Source organism: Dipodomys ordii, unplaced genomic scaffold (genome assembly GCF_000151885.1).
Source record: "Dipodomys ordii isolate 6190 unplaced genomic scaffold, Dord_2.0 Scaffold26, whole genome shotgun sequence".
Lineage (NCBI taxonomy): Eukaryota > Metazoa > Chordata > Mammalia > Rodentia > Heteromyidae > Dipodomys > Dipodomys ordii.
Genome location: NW_012267242.1, coordinates 11,416,198 through 11,431,355, shown reverse-complemented (window position 1 = coordinate 11,431,355; position 15,158 = coordinate 11,416,198). Strand labels below are relative to the sequence as shown.

Genomic DNA, 15,158 nt, shown 5'->3' with positions numbered 1-15,158 from the left:
CTTCCCAGCCCCATCCCTGAGCCTCTTTGGGCTCAAGGCTAGCACTCTACCACTTGAGCCACAGTGCTACTTCTGGCTTTTTCTGAGAAGTGTATTGGAGAGAAGAGTCTTATGGACTTTTCAGCTGTGGCTGGCCTCAAACCTCAATCCTCAGACCATAGCCTCCTAGCACCAGCTCTTCTAGTCTTTTTTTTTTTTTTTCTTTTTGGTCAGTTGTGTGGCTTGAACTCTGGGCTTGGGTGCTGTCCCTGCACTCTTCAGCTAAAGGCGAGCGCTCTATTGCTTGAGCCACAGTGCCACTTCCAGTTTTCTAGTGGTTTATTGGAGATATTAGTCTCTCAGACTTTCCTGCCTGGGCTGGCTTTAAACTGTGATCCTCAGATCTCAGCCTCCTGAGTAGCTAGGATTACAGGCGTGAGCCACTGGCACCTGGCTCTTCTATATCTTTAAATCATCTGGAGTTATTTTTGCATGTGAGGTTGAAAGTAAGAGTTTGCTTTTCACATTTTTTTTACCAGTCCTGGGACTTGAACTCAAGACCTTGGCACTGTCCCTGAGCTTCTTTTGCTCAAGGCTAACACTATCACTTGAGCCACAGTACCACTACCAGCTTTTTCTGTTTATGTGGTACTGAGGAATCAAACCCAGGGCTTCATGCATGCTAGGCAAGCACTCTACCATTAAGTCACATTCCCAGCCTTATTTTGTTGTTTTCTAAAATGATGGACGGATAGCTGGATGCCAGTGGCTCACACCTGTAATCCTAGCAACTCAGGAGCTGAGATCTGAGGATCAGAGTTCAAAGCTAGTCAGGATAGGAAAGTCTGTGCGACTCTTATCTCCAATAAACCACCAGAAAACCGGAAGTGGCGCTGTGGCTCAAAGTGGTAGAGCACTAGCCTTGAGCTTAAGAGCTGAGGGACAATGTCCAGGCCCAGAGTTCAAGCCCCACGACCAAAAGAAAAAAATTAATTAATTAAATTAAATAGGAGGTACAGTCCCTCTGTAGAGACTAATTAAGTTAAAATGTCAGATCACTAACATTTACTCAAAATACGAGTGAGTTTCTTGTTCATTGCCTATTGCTTTGTGCCGATCTTATTGCAACCTTGTTATTTTCAGGATGAAAGTTGTATGTACAACCCAACAGGCAAAGCAGCTAAATGCAGAGGATTCAGGGAGATTCCCATAGGGAATGAGAAAGCCCTAAAGAGAGCAGTGGCTCGAGTGGGCCCGGTCTCTGTGGCCATTGATGCAAGCTTGACCTCTTTCCAGTTTTACAGCAAAGGTAAGGAACTATCTTCCAGAGATAGCTCTTAAAAAAAAAGAAGTTGGGAGCCCTGAGCATTTTTAGTACTTAGTTCTTATATTTATACTCAGTCTACTGGAGAGAAATTGGAAACTGCCACAGTGTGAGGCAACTCTGATGTTTTAACCCTCCTGGTTGATGGAAAATCCTACAGCCTTCTGTACTGGAGATCCCATACACTGACTCTTGGACTGTCATTTGGTGTGTACCAATCCTGGGCTTAAACTTAGGGCCTGGGATCCCTGCCACTCAAGAATACCACTTCCACGCACTTGAGCTTTTAATATTTTGGTGTGTATGATTATTTGGAGATAAGAATCTCAGGGAGTTTACTATCTGGTCTGGATTCCAACTGTGCTCCTGAGATCTCAGCCTCCTGAGTAGCTAGGATAACAGAAGTGAGCCACCAGTACCCAGCTAAAACTTCGTCTTAATATTTTGTTTCCTAGGTGTATATTATGATGAAAACTGCAATAGCGATAATCTGAACCATGCATTGTTGGCAGTAGGATATGGGACCCAGAAAGGAAACAAGCACTGGATAATTAAGAACAGGTAATGACAACAATACTATTTCTTATTCACTTACCCTTATAACATTCAACTTCACCTCCAGCTTCCCAGTATTCCTTTCTTTTTTCCAAATCATAGGACATTCTCTCAGGCTTGTCAGTGTAGAGATGCTAACATATGATGGTAATACAATAAATAGCATTCAAAGTATGTGTTAGTCAGCTGCCCTGTGGGCAAGATGCTTAGAGACATACGAAACAAGTAAGCAAATGTTTGCCCATTGAGATAGATTTAACTGTGACTGAAGTAACACAACGAAAACTAAAAGTAGCACTAAGAATCTGTTTATTTCCATCTACTCTCATAGCATCATCCATCTTGCCAACAGAACTTACTCTCAAATCAAGATCACTGACTTCAGCCTCCGTTCAGTAAAACTAAAAACTCTAGATCAGCAGTAATAATTCAACCTGATCTCAGTCTACCTTTCCATATGTTATATGCTGCTTTACTGTGTTAGGCAATCTATTTTTTCAGCCACATGATCATACCATATCTTACTTTCCTATCTCGATTATTGATTTCACACCATTCCACTTTGGGTTCAGCCTCAAATGTCCCCTCTGACATCAAGTCCTCTTCCTCTTGATCAGAATCAATTTCTTCTACCTTGGAGACCTATAGAAGTATGATTTCTGTCCACTTGTTTTTTTTTTTATCCAGTCCTGGGGCCTGAACTCAGGGCCTGGGCACTGTCGCTGAGCTTCTTTTGCTTGAGGCCTGTGCTCTACCACTTGAGCCACAGCACTATTCCAGCTTTTTCTGTGTATGTGGTACTAAGGAATCAAACCCAGAGCTTCATGCGTACTAGGCAAGCACTCTACAACTAAGCCACATTCCTAGCCCTTCTGTCTACTTCTTGACTTAATTCTTTAAAGGTAAAACTGTCTTGCTCATTTTTGTATGCAATCTGCCTTAGTACAATACAGAAAATGTTTCAAAGACTACTTAAAACCAAGGATACTAAGTATTTGTATTGGTTGCTCTTACAGCTGGGGAGAAAACTGGGGAAACAAAGGCTACATTCTCATGGCTCGGAATAAGAACAACGCCTGTGGCATTGCAAACTTGGCCAGCTTCCCCAAGATGTGACCGCAAGCAGCCAACCCCATCCTGCTCTTCTATTCCTTCTATGATGGTACAATCTGTTGATGTACTTTGGAAGGGAGTTGTGTTATTCTTGAAGTAGATGTGGTGATACTGAGACTTTTTAATTCTCTAATTATTGGTGCTTCAAGTGACACCTATACAACCTTCTGTTCTTTCCACCCTTTTTCTTTGTGGCCATAGCAGGAATTTCCCTAAGAGATGTATCCTTTTAGGCTCAGAGATATGACCACAGACTGACTTTGTTCTGGGACTGTTGCTATGTGGATAGATTCATTCATTGGGATTATTTAGCTTTAACCACCCCAGAGGACTGAAGTGACCTGACTTCTCTACTTCCAAGTCCCCTTCTAAATCCTCAAGGGAGATATTTCTGAGTTTTTTCATTCCAATTCACAAATCTATTCATAAATATTTGGTACAAGTTTCCAAAATATAAAAATGTATTTTCTTTTTCTTCTTTGATTTTTTTAAAATAAAGTATTTATCTCTTGTCTATAATTTAATAAATAGCATTCAGTACACATTCATTGTGTATTGGGTACTATGTTAGGTGCTAAAGACAAAAAGATGAGTGAAAAATGTTCCCTTGCTGAGCATGGGTGGCTCAGGCCTATCATCCTAAGCTACTCAGGAGGCTGAGGTCTGAGGGCTGCTGTTCAAAGTCAACCTGAGTAGAATGGTCTGAGAGACTATCTCCAATAAGCCAGGAAAAAAAGCTGGACTGCAAGTATGGCTCAAGTGTCAGCTGTAAGGCAAAAAGCTCAGCAGGCGTGCAGGGTCCCCACTGCAAGCCTCATTCAAAGCCATCCTGGGGTATATAGACTTTGTCTCCAAACAAACAAGTGAACAAACAAGTATTAGGCATTAAAAAAGAAATACAAGCCAGTGCCAGTGGCTCATGCCTGTAATCTTAGCTATTCAGGAGGCTGAGATCTGAGAATCACAGTTTGAAGCCAGCCAGGGCAGGAAGGGTCATGAGACTCTTATCTCATATGAACTATTCAGAAACCACTAAAAGTGGCACTATGGCTCCAGTGATAGAGCACAAAGTGGCTCAGGGACAGCGCCCAGGCCTTGAGTTCAAGCCCCAGGACTGACAAAATAATAATATTAATAAAAAGAGATACAAAAAGCCAATAAATACATAAAACACATGTATCTGAGTCTTCAGACATGATCACTAGCCATTAGAGAAATATCACTAAAACCACAATGGGTTGGAATTTTATAAACATTAAGGAGTTTTTTTTGTTTTTTTAAAAAAGAAGCTGGACACAGTAACTCAGAGCTATATTCCTATTTAGGAGGCTACTCCAAAAAAAATTCAGGAGACCTCATTTCAACAAATGAAAAAGCTGGGTGTGGTGGTGCCTGTCTCCCATCCCAGCTACATGGGAAGATAAATGAGAGAATCAGGGTCCATGTCAGCCTGAGCATAAATGTGAGACCTATTTAAAAAATAACTAATGCACCCATGCTCTAGTGACTCACACCTGTAATCCTCGCTACTCAGAAGGCAGAGTATTGAGATTGGAGGTTGGAGTAAAGCCAGCAAGAAAGTCCATGAGACTTTTACCTCCAATTAACCATCAAAAAAGCCAGAAGTGGTATGGCTCTAATGATAGAAAGTGTCAGCCTTGGGCTGGGAAGGTGGCTCAGTGGTTGAGCGATTGCCTCGCATGCCTGAGGCCCTGGGTTCAATTCCTCAGCACCACATAAGCAAAAAAGAAAAAAGCCGGAAGTAGCACTGTGGCTCAAGTGGTAGAGCGCTAGCCTTGAGCTGAAGAGCTGAGGGACAGCACCCAGGCCCAGAGTTCAAGCCCCATGACCGGATCCCCAAAAAAAAAAGAATAGAACATAAACTCCTGAACATTGTCACTGGGAATGTAGTATGCTGTGGCTGCTATGGGAAGTTAAACATAGAACTATCATATAATCCAGCAATTATCAATATTAGTCATAATAACCAAAAAGGTAAAAACAACCCAAGGGTCCATCAACAGATGAACTCATAAACAAATGTCATATTCTGTTTACAAATATTCAGCCACAAAATATATTCAGCCACAAAAAGAAAAGAGGTTGTGGTGGATCCTATCATGTGGCTAGATCTTGATTTTGTTTTGTTTCTTTTTGGGTCCAGTCGTGGGGCCTGAACTCTGGGCCTGGGCGCTGTCCCTCAGCTCTTCAGCTCAAGGCTAGGGCTCTACCACTTGAGCCACAGCGCCACTGCCGGCTTTTTCCTTTTTTGCTTATGTGGTGCTGAGGAATTGAACCCAGGCCCTCAGGCATACAAGGCAAGCGCTCTACCACTGAGCCACTTTCCCAGCCCCACATGGCTAGATCTTGAAAATGTAGTAAGTGAAACAAGTCAGAAACAAATACTGTATTTCCACTTAACAGCAGGCAATTAATATAGTCAAATTCGTAGGACAAGTAGCAAAACAGAGGATACCAGTGGTCGACAGTGATGGAATTAGGGGCTTATTGTATAATGGGTGCAGAGTTTTTATTTGGGATGCTGAAAAGGGGCTGAGAGGGGAGATTAGTTGGGACCTAGGGTCCTTGGATAACATCTTGAGCTACCAAGTAGAAACTAGATAGAAAGGAGTCACTGTTTCAAAACATCATGCCTCTATTCCCTTCTAGTTTGGCTAACCTTCCCATGACTCTCAGCAGGGAACCTATTAGGAACTAACCATCAGAATGTTGCAGGACCCAACCAATAAAAATTACCTTTGAACACATCTAATTATAATAGGGACAACCAATCAGAGGGCAGCCTAGGGTATAAAAACCCTTAGACTCAGTCACCTGGGAGTATGCACAGAGAGCATACCTAAAGAGCAGCAATGGCCTTTAAGCAAGACACCTGCTATTGAACTATAACTCTATTAGGCACTGTCTGTTGGGTACCAGTCAACAGAACTAGAGGGCTCTGACACCACAAAGTCTGTGTGGGCTCTATCTACTACAACAGAAGAATTCGGTATCAGTCCTATTCTCTTTCTCTTTTTCTTAGTCTGAGCCTGGAACTCAAACTCAGTATCTGGTGGCTTTTGCTCATTGGCTAGCACTGTACCAACTGGGCCACGCCTCTAACCTGAAGCTTGGTTTTTGTTTTTTTTTTCCTGCATCAGTTCTAAACAGAGACAAAGTTTTCCTTTACTCCTGGGTGTGGCATTGGACCCTGATCCTCCTATGCTTCCCATGTAGCTGAAATTACAGGCACATGCCACTATGCCTGGCTAACTTTTCCTCTGTGCTGCCTCAAACTGTAATCTTCCTTGTCTTTGCCTCCTCTGCCTTCCTATCTGCTGGGATTACAGGTGAGCTACTTGTTCCCGGCTAGACTGACTCATTTTAAGCTCAGTATGTGTTTATGTCCACTTTAAAATCAGGATATTAGGGCTGGGAAGGTGGCTCAGTGGTAGAGCGCTTGCCTTGCATGCATGATACCCTAAGTTCGATTCCTCAGCACCACATAAGCAGAAAAAGAGAAAAAGAATAAAATCAGGATCTCATTATTTTAAGGTGAAATGGAAGGTAAATGACAAAAAATAATCCCAACAATGTACATTTCAGAAATATTTTAGCTCAGATAAGAGCTCTGCCCCAAGTGACTGACAATATTTATGACACACTTGATATGATACAATCACTGTAAGGAATGTCACAATATTTAAAGTACACAAAACTGCAAATGATTATTTAAAAATTAACTAGGGGGGCTGGGAAGGTAGCTCAGTGGTAGAGCGCTTGCCTTGCATGCCTGAGGCCCTGGGTTCGATTCCTCAGCATCACATAAGCAAAAAGAAAAAAGCCAGAAGTGGCGCTGTGGCTCAAGAGGTAGAACACTAGCCTTGAGCTCAAGAGCTGGGGTACAGCGCCCAGGCCCAGAGTTCAGGCCCCATGACCAGACCAAAAAAAAATTTAACTAGGTTATCCCTGTAATAATATTATGTTCATATATGTCCATTCCAATATGCTTTCTAGAAAAGAAAAGTCTATGATAATTTCCAGAGGCTGACATTATTTTGCAAATATTTCCAGAGGAAAGCACCACAAATATAGACATGTCTTTATAGTCACCAAAACAGTTCAAAGCCAGCCTGGGCAAGAAAATCCGTGAGACTCTGATCTCCAGCTCACCACCAGAAAAACCAGAAGTGGCACAGTGGGAAGGGGGGAAGATTAAGTAACATACTTCCTCAGAAAAACTTAAAGTAGCTGATTTTCAGGGTATATGAAGCTAAAGAGAGGGTGACTTCAAAACATAGAAAAAGCACAGTGTAAACAAGCAGGCGTAAGCTTCCTTGTTCTGCTTTCATTTCCCCTTTCTCCCATTGGTCAGGAAACGCCTCCTCATCTATGATGGAAAGCTGCCAGCGTTTCAGAGAAGATTAGTATTATGCTGTTGGACACTTTTCTTGGCTTTTAATCACTCCAGTTAAGTAAGTTTGGAACAACAAGTTACACCATTTCAGGGCAAACATTGAACAAGAGTCCAATTTATAGCTTTGAAATATTGCAGGATGATTTCTTTTTTTCAGACAGGGACTCACTCTAACTCAGGCTGGCCTTGAACTCACAGTCCTCCGGCCTTAGCCTTTTTAGGGCTGGGATTATAAACATGTATCACTATATGTAGCCAGGATGATTTTTTTTTGTCAGTCCTGGAGCTTGAAATCAGGACCTGAGCACTGTCCCTGAGCTTCTTTTTGCTCAAGGTTAGAACTCTACCACTTGACTCACAGTGCCAATTCTGGTGTTTTCTGTTTATATGGTGCTGAGGAATCGAACCCAGGGCTTTGTGCATGCTAGGCAAGCACTCTACCACTAAAGTCACATCCCCAGCTCCAGCCCCAGACAGGATGATTTTTTGGGGGGGAGAGGGAGTTGGTTGTGGGGCTTGAACTCTGGGCTGGGGCACTGTCCCTCAGCTCTTCAGTTCAAGGCAAGCGCTCTACCGCTTGAGCCACAGCGCCACATCTGGTTTTCTAGTGGTTTATTGGAAATAAGAGTCACATGGACTTTCCTACCTGGGCTGGCTTTGAACCACGATCCTCAGATCTCAGTCTCCTGAGTAGCTTGTATTACAGGCATGAGCCACCGGCACCTAGCTTCAGACAGGATGATTTTTAAGCTTACAAAATACATTAAGTGAATACAGAGTAAGTTATCTAATAACAGGTTCCCCAAATATATTCAAACATAATACTTGTTTACAGACTTACTATTACACATAGACTATTAAAACTAAAGATTTCAGAAGCCATAGCCAAAGGGCAATGAATAAAGATAAGAAAGATTAACCCAACAAGTATTTATTAGTTGTTATCTTTGTGTTGTTCTTTCCCTTTCAGACAGTTTTACTACATAGTCCAGGCTAGCCTCAAATTTTCAATCTTCCTGCCTCTACCTCCAGAGTTTGAAATTCCAAGCATTCATCACCACATCCAGCTAAGATCATATATATATATATATACATATATTTTTTTTTTTTGGGTCCGGTCGTGGGGCCTGAACTCTGGGCCTGGGCGCTGTCCCTCAGCTCTTCAGCTCAAGGCTAGCATTCTACCACTTGAGCCACAGCGCCACTTCCGGCTTTTTTTCTTTTTGCTTATGTGGTGCTGGGGAATCGAACCCAGGGCCTCATGCATGCAAGGCAAGCACTCTACCACTGAGCCACCTTCCCAGCCCTAAGATCCTATATTTTCAAGTTAACTGCTATGGTAAAAATATCTTATGTAATACGAATAAAGAATAAGGTAAAAATTTTGGCACAACCTATAAGGGTTCATGAAAATGTAGATGGAGGAAAATGAATAGGAAAGTCAGAGAAGATTGCAAAGAGGTTGTTCTTGAAGTCAATCTTGCAAGTTCAAGAGGTCAAGGAAAAAACAGAAAATAATTCTTGAAAGAAGGCAAGAATGACTATGTAAGGAAGAGGCCCATGAGAACAGTATAGATGAACACAGAAAAAAGTGAGACTAAAGAAGAAGAGAAGAAGAGGAGGAGGAGGAGGAAGAAGAAGAAGAAGAAGAAGAAAAAGAAAAAGAAAGAGAAAGAAATCTAGCCAGGCGCTGGTGGCTCACGCTTCTAATCCTAGCTACTCAGGAGGCTGAGATCTGAGGATCACGGTTCAAAGCCAGCCCGGGCAGGAAAGTCTATGAGACTCTTACCTCCAATAAACCACTCGAAAACCAGAAGTGGCGCTGTGGCTCAAGTGATAGAGTACTCACCCTGAGCTGAAGAGCTCAGGGACAGTGCCCAGGACCAGAGTTCAAGCCCCATGACCGACAAAAAAAAGAAAGAAAAAGAAATCTGAGTTGGATCCTGGTGGCTCATACCTGAGCCATTCAAACCCAGCCTCGACAGGAAACTCCATGAGATTTTTACCTCCAGAAGCCAAAGAAAACACTCCCCCCCCCCCCTCCCCCATCCCTTCCCATCCTCAATCCTTCTCCCCCCCCCCCCCCCCCCCCCCGCCGCAAACCAAAAACAAACCCACAGAGGTGGAGCTGTAGTCCAAGTGATAGAGCAAAAGTCTTGAGCAAAAAGGCTCAGGAACAATGCCTAGGCCCTGAGTTCAAGCCCCAGGACCAGCACACATATACAAAAATAATCTGAGTTGGCACCAATGGCTTATGCCTATCGTCCTAACTACTAAGGAAGCTGAGATAAACAAATCAGTTCAAAGCCAGCCCAGGCAGGAAAGTCTGTGGGGCTCTTAGTTCCAGTTAGCCACCAAAAGCCAGAAGTGAGCCAAGTGCTAGTGGCTCATGACTAGAATCCTAGCTATTCAGGAGGCTGAGATCTGAGGATCCCAGCTCAAAGCCAGCTAGGGCAGGAAAGTCCAAGACTCTTATGTCCAATATAGTGGAGTGTCAGCTCAAGTAGTAGAGCCTTTAGCACAAAGGCTCAGGGACAGCACTCAGGTCCTGAACTCAAACCCTAGTACACACAAAAATTGTCAGAAGTAGAGCTGTGGCTCAAGTGATAGAGCCAACCTTCAGTGAAAAAAAACCAAGGGAGAACATCCAGCCTAGGCTCTGACTTCAAGCCCCAGAACCAGCACAAAAATTTTCTTTTTAAAAAGATTTCCTTGGCTGAGAAGGTGGCTCAGTGGTAGAGCAGCCTTGCATGCATGAGACCCTGGGTTCAATTCCTCAGCACCACATAAGCAGAAAAAGCTGGAAATGGCGCTGTGGCTCAAGTGGTAGAGCACTAGCCTTGAGCTGAAGAGCTGAGGGACAGTGCCCAGGCCCAGAATTTAGGCCCCACTACCGACTAAAAAAATAAAAAATAATAAAATATTTCCTCTATATTAGACTCTGTTAGCTAGCTGCTGTATCAGCATGCTCAGGTGTCATTTATTTTCCTCTCTTTACTATTGAATTGGAGATTTATATGATAAAAATGAATTATATTTTATCAAGAGATGACATAATATAGTAGGAGACTGTTACCATTTATGAGCTGAGTATTATTGAATTAGAACTTTATAAAAATAAGAAAAATACGATCTCACAGGACTTTTGTGATAATTAAATATCATTATGCATAAACAACTGCCCCATAAATAAGTGGGCTAAAGACTTTAAGAGAAACTTCTCTGAAGAGGAAATAAGAATGGCCAATAGCCGGGTGCTGGTGGCTCATGCCTGTAATCCTAGCTACTCAGGAGGCTGAGATCTGAGGATCGCAGTTCAAAGCCAGCCTGGGCAGGAAAGTCTATGAAACTCTTATCTCCAATAAACCACCAGAAAACCAGAAGTGGCGCTATAGCTCAAGTGGTAGAGTGCTCGCCTTGAGCTGAAGAGCTGAGGGACAGCGCCCAGGCCCAGAGTTCAAGCCCCATGGCTGACAAAAATAAAGAAAGAAAGAATGGCCAATAGACACATGAAGAAATACTCAACCTCTCTAGCCATAAAAGAAATACAAATCAAAACAACATTGAGATTACACCTCACCCCAGTTAGAATGGCTATCATCAAGAGCTCTAATAACAACAGATGCTGGGGGGATGTGGCCAGAAGGGAACCTTACTGCATTGTTGGTGGGAGTGTAAACTTGTTCAACCATGTTGGAAAGCTGTATGGAGGTTCCTCAAAAGACTCCACATAGAGCTCCCCTATGACCCAGCAATCCCACTTTGGGGCATTTACCCAAATAATCACAAACAAGACCATACTAAAGCTACCAGTACAACTATGTTTATTGCAGCATTATTTACCATAGCTTAGATGCTTAGATATGGCACCAACCCAGATGCCCCTCAGTAGATGAATGGATCAAGAAAATGTGATTATATATATATGTATATATATTGGAATTCTATGTCTCCTTCAGAAAGAATGACATCGCCCCATTTGTTAGGAAATGGAAAGACTTGGAAAAAATTATATTAAGTGAAGTAAGCCAGACCCAAAGAAACATAGGTCCCATGGTTTCCCTTATTTGCAATAACTAGTATATGTCTGGGACAAGCAGAAAAGGTCAAAAGCTATGTACATATGACCAGATAAGACGATGGTAAGCGAAATCAACCCCAAGATAGGGACACAAGTGGTTTTTTCTTTCTTGCTATTGTTTCTAACGTATGTATAATGTACCATGTGATTTTTTTGTTGCTTTGTATATGTTCCTCCCCCATAGTATAACCCCTGTTTTCACTGTATTTGATGTTGGTGCCCTGCATCTTGTATATACATTTTTCTAATTTGGTGAGGAGAAGGGAAAAACAAAATGTTTAAATAGGGATACAGTTTGACCCATTGTAACAAGGAGATGTACAAGACACTATGTTGAAAAATGAACTTTACAATTGGGGGGGAGGAATGTAGTGTGGAGGTGGGAGGGAAGGGATGGTAGGGGAAAACCAAAGGAGGAGGCAACAATGCTTGATAGGAAATGTACTCATTGCCTTGCTCATGTAACTGTAACCCCTCTGTACAGTATTTTTACAATAAAAAACTCATAAAAATGTTATTATGCATAAAATGCTTAGAACAGTGCCTGGCCAGAATGTCTTCTTTATCAGAGTTTGCTACTTCTGCTGTATTCATGGAAGTAATATTCACATCCCGAACTTGATCTCAGAAGATCCAAGTCTCAGGAGCTGTTTGAACTGGTATAATTGAAACCAAACATATTAGCCATACAGTAGTATTTCTTTGTGTTATCTAACAAAACATTCAAATCACTGGAGTCACACACAGTTATAATTCTAGCACTCAGGAGGCTAAGGCAGGAGGATCCTGAATTTGATGCCTGGGCTATGTAGCAAGACCTTGTCTCACCAAACAACAGAGTTAAAAAAATAGAGAGGGCTGGGAATGTGACTTAATGGTAGAGCGCTTGCTTAGCATGCATGAAGCCTTGGGTTTGATTCCTCAGTACCACATAAACAGAAAAAGCCAGAAGTGGCACTGTGGCTCAAGTGGTAGAATGCTAGCCTTGAGCTGAAGGGCTGAGAGACAGCACCCAGGCCAGAGTTCAAGCCCCATCACCAACAAAAAAAAAAAAAAAAGAAAGAAAGAAAAGAAAAAGAAAAAACTACCCAGGCACTAGAGGCCCATGCCTGTAAGCCTGGCAACTGCGAGAACAGATCAGGAGGACTGTGGTTTGAGGGCAGCCTAGGCATACCTATTGTTAGCGAAATGAGTCCCTTCCCATAGCTTAGTCCACTCCTTCCCTTCTCCACAGCTTGGCATGCTCCCTTCCTAGGCAGCAGTAGGCCCATGTAGTAAAGGCAGTAAATAATCAACTTCCAACCCCTACTTCTCTGGGGCAGAAGGCAACAAGAGCTTCAGGTCTGGGCAGCTGCAGGACCCTTATCTACTATTTGGACAGCAGCCATAAACCCTAGTCTGCCATGACGAAGCCCCTGGCCCGCAGGTCCACACCAGGGTCTCCACCTCCTAGCCTCTTCTAGCCCCTTCTAACCCCCCTAGGTCACCTCGGACAATAGCCAGTGCTTCTTCTCATTCCTCCCTTGTGAGGAGTCTTGCCTGCCCCTTCCCTCCCCCACCCCACCCCTGCCCCGGCAATAAACCTTTCTTTGTTCTCTCTACCTGCATGTCTGCTGGTTCTCTGGCAAAGTCTAATTAATCTTAATTTGCTATCACCTATGAAATGCCTTCTTAATCAATAGCTGGTACAGTGGCTATGACAGGAAGCCTAAATAGATACCTAGTTAAAAAGGACTGGAGACATGGCTCGCCAGTGGAACACTGCCTAGCAAATCCAGTACTGACCAACAACAACAACAACAACAAAAAGTATATAAATGGCAAAAAATTATTTATTTTTGCCAGTCCTGGGGCTTGAACTCAGGGCCTGGGTATTGTCCTTGAGCTTCTTTTTGCTCAAGGCCAGCACTCTACCACTTGAGCCACAGAGCCACTTCCAGCTTTTTCTCCACTTATGGCTTTTTCTGTTTATGTGGTACTGAGGAATTGAACCCAGGGCTTCATCTAGGCAAGCACTCTACCACTAAGTCACATTCCCAGTCAGTCACGGAGCCTAAACTCTGGGCCTGGGCTCTGTCCTTCAGCTCTTCAGCTCAAGGCTAGCACTCTACCACTTGAGCCACAGCGCCATTTCTGGCTTTTTCTGTTTATGTGGTGTTGAGGAAGCAAACTCAGGGTTTCATGCATGCAAGGCAAGCACTCTACTACTGAGTCACCTTCCCAGCCCCCACAAAAAATTCTTAAGCATTTTGTTTCCTCTAAGACAGTGCCTGTTGCTTTCATTCAAGTGGTAGTGTTTAGATTCCTCATTCATAAAGACAAAATGATGCCAAACAGCATATTGATAAATAAAACCATGAGTCTTTATATTTCAAATAAATACCTCAACTAATAGCACTTTGTGATAACCATCTATCTTAGCGCTAGATACTTCATTAGAATTATGCTCTGTGAGCCGGGCGCTGGTGGCTCACGCCTGTAATCCTAGCTACTCAGGAGGCTGAGATCTGAGGATCTTGGTTCAAAGCCAGCCCGGGCAGGAGAGACTGTGAGACTCCTATCTCCAATAAACCACCAGAAAACCGGAAGTGGCGCTGTAGCTCAAGGGGTAGAGCGCTCGCCTTGAGCTGAAGAGCTAAGGGACAACGCCCAGGCCCAGAGTTCAAGCCCCACGACCGACAAAAAAAAAGAATTATGCTCTGTGAATAAACCCAGAAGTAATTCATTAGACCTAAGCTTACCACCTCCTGGAGAAAGATTAGGATTACATTCTATTGCTTCCACTTCCACTGGTTAGCTGCCTACAACTCAGTATTTCTGGACTACTTATGCATAGGGAAACTGAACCCTAGACACTTAATTTGTATTTGTTTTAGGCCTTACAAGCATAATCATAGTGACAAAAAAAAACCTCAAAGCTAACACAAGTGGCATAGGGCATTTCTCCCCACCCCCCTTTTTCTGGCTATGAATACTTTGATCCTACACATAGTCACTATAATGGCCCCTTCATTTGAGGCCCAAACTAATGAAGCCACTGAAGTTGAAGTTGAACCTATGTGCCAAAATAAATCTCTCTTTATTTCATAACTAAGCTGTGTAAAGCATTTCATGATAGTGATGTAAAGCTAATACAATGTTACTTGTTCTTTTTCTCAAAAAGGCAAGTCAATGGTATTCTCCCTGCCTTCCATAGGGGGTGAAAAAAAAAAACAGCAAGAAACAAAGAAACAATAAAAATACACAACAAACAAAAGAAAAACTCTAGAATCACTAAGAAAAAGCAACAAATGCAAGAGGAAAATGAGCAAAGGAGCTGAAAGGGCAATTTAAAGAAAATTCAGGTGGCCCAAAACACATGAAAGATGCTCAATCTCATTAGTTATTAAGAAAATGCTCATTTTTAAGTGATAGCTCATCTTGTTCCTACCATCTGGGTAACTACAGGAGCAGTAAGATGTATATGAATATATCCTTTTTGCATTATGGTGTGTGTTGAGATATTTTGAATAGATGAAAAAGAACTAAGTGAAAACTATGACAATAGCAGATCATGGATGAGTTGTATTAAAAGGAATAAGACGGGCTAGGAAGGTGGCTCAGTGGTAGAGCGCTTGCCTTGCATGCCTGAGGCCCTGGGTTTGATTCCTCAGCACCATATAAGTAAAAAGAAAAAAGCCGGAAGTGGC

General features: G+C 42.7%; 1 protein-coding gene across 2 annotated transcripts in view; it reads left to right on the top strand.

Annotated features, from left to right (window-relative positions):
* Positions 1–3,479, top strand: part of Ctsk (cathepsin K) — a 14,112-nt gene extending 10,633 nt beyond the window's left edge. For both annotated transcript variants that reach the window (XM_013015228.1, XM_013015229.1), the window contains 3 exons: positions 1,123–1,288; positions 1,759–1,864; positions 2,875–3,479. In XM_013015228.1, coding sequence (XP_012870682.1) covers positions 1,123–1,288; positions 1,759–1,864; positions 2,875–2,974 — 372 coding nt within the window. In that variant the 3' untranslated portion in view covers positions 2,975–3,479. The remainder of the gene's footprint in view (positions 1–1,122; positions 1,289–1,758; positions 1,865–2,874) is intronic.
* The last annotated feature ends 11,679 nt before the right edge of the window (positions 3,480–15,158 follow it).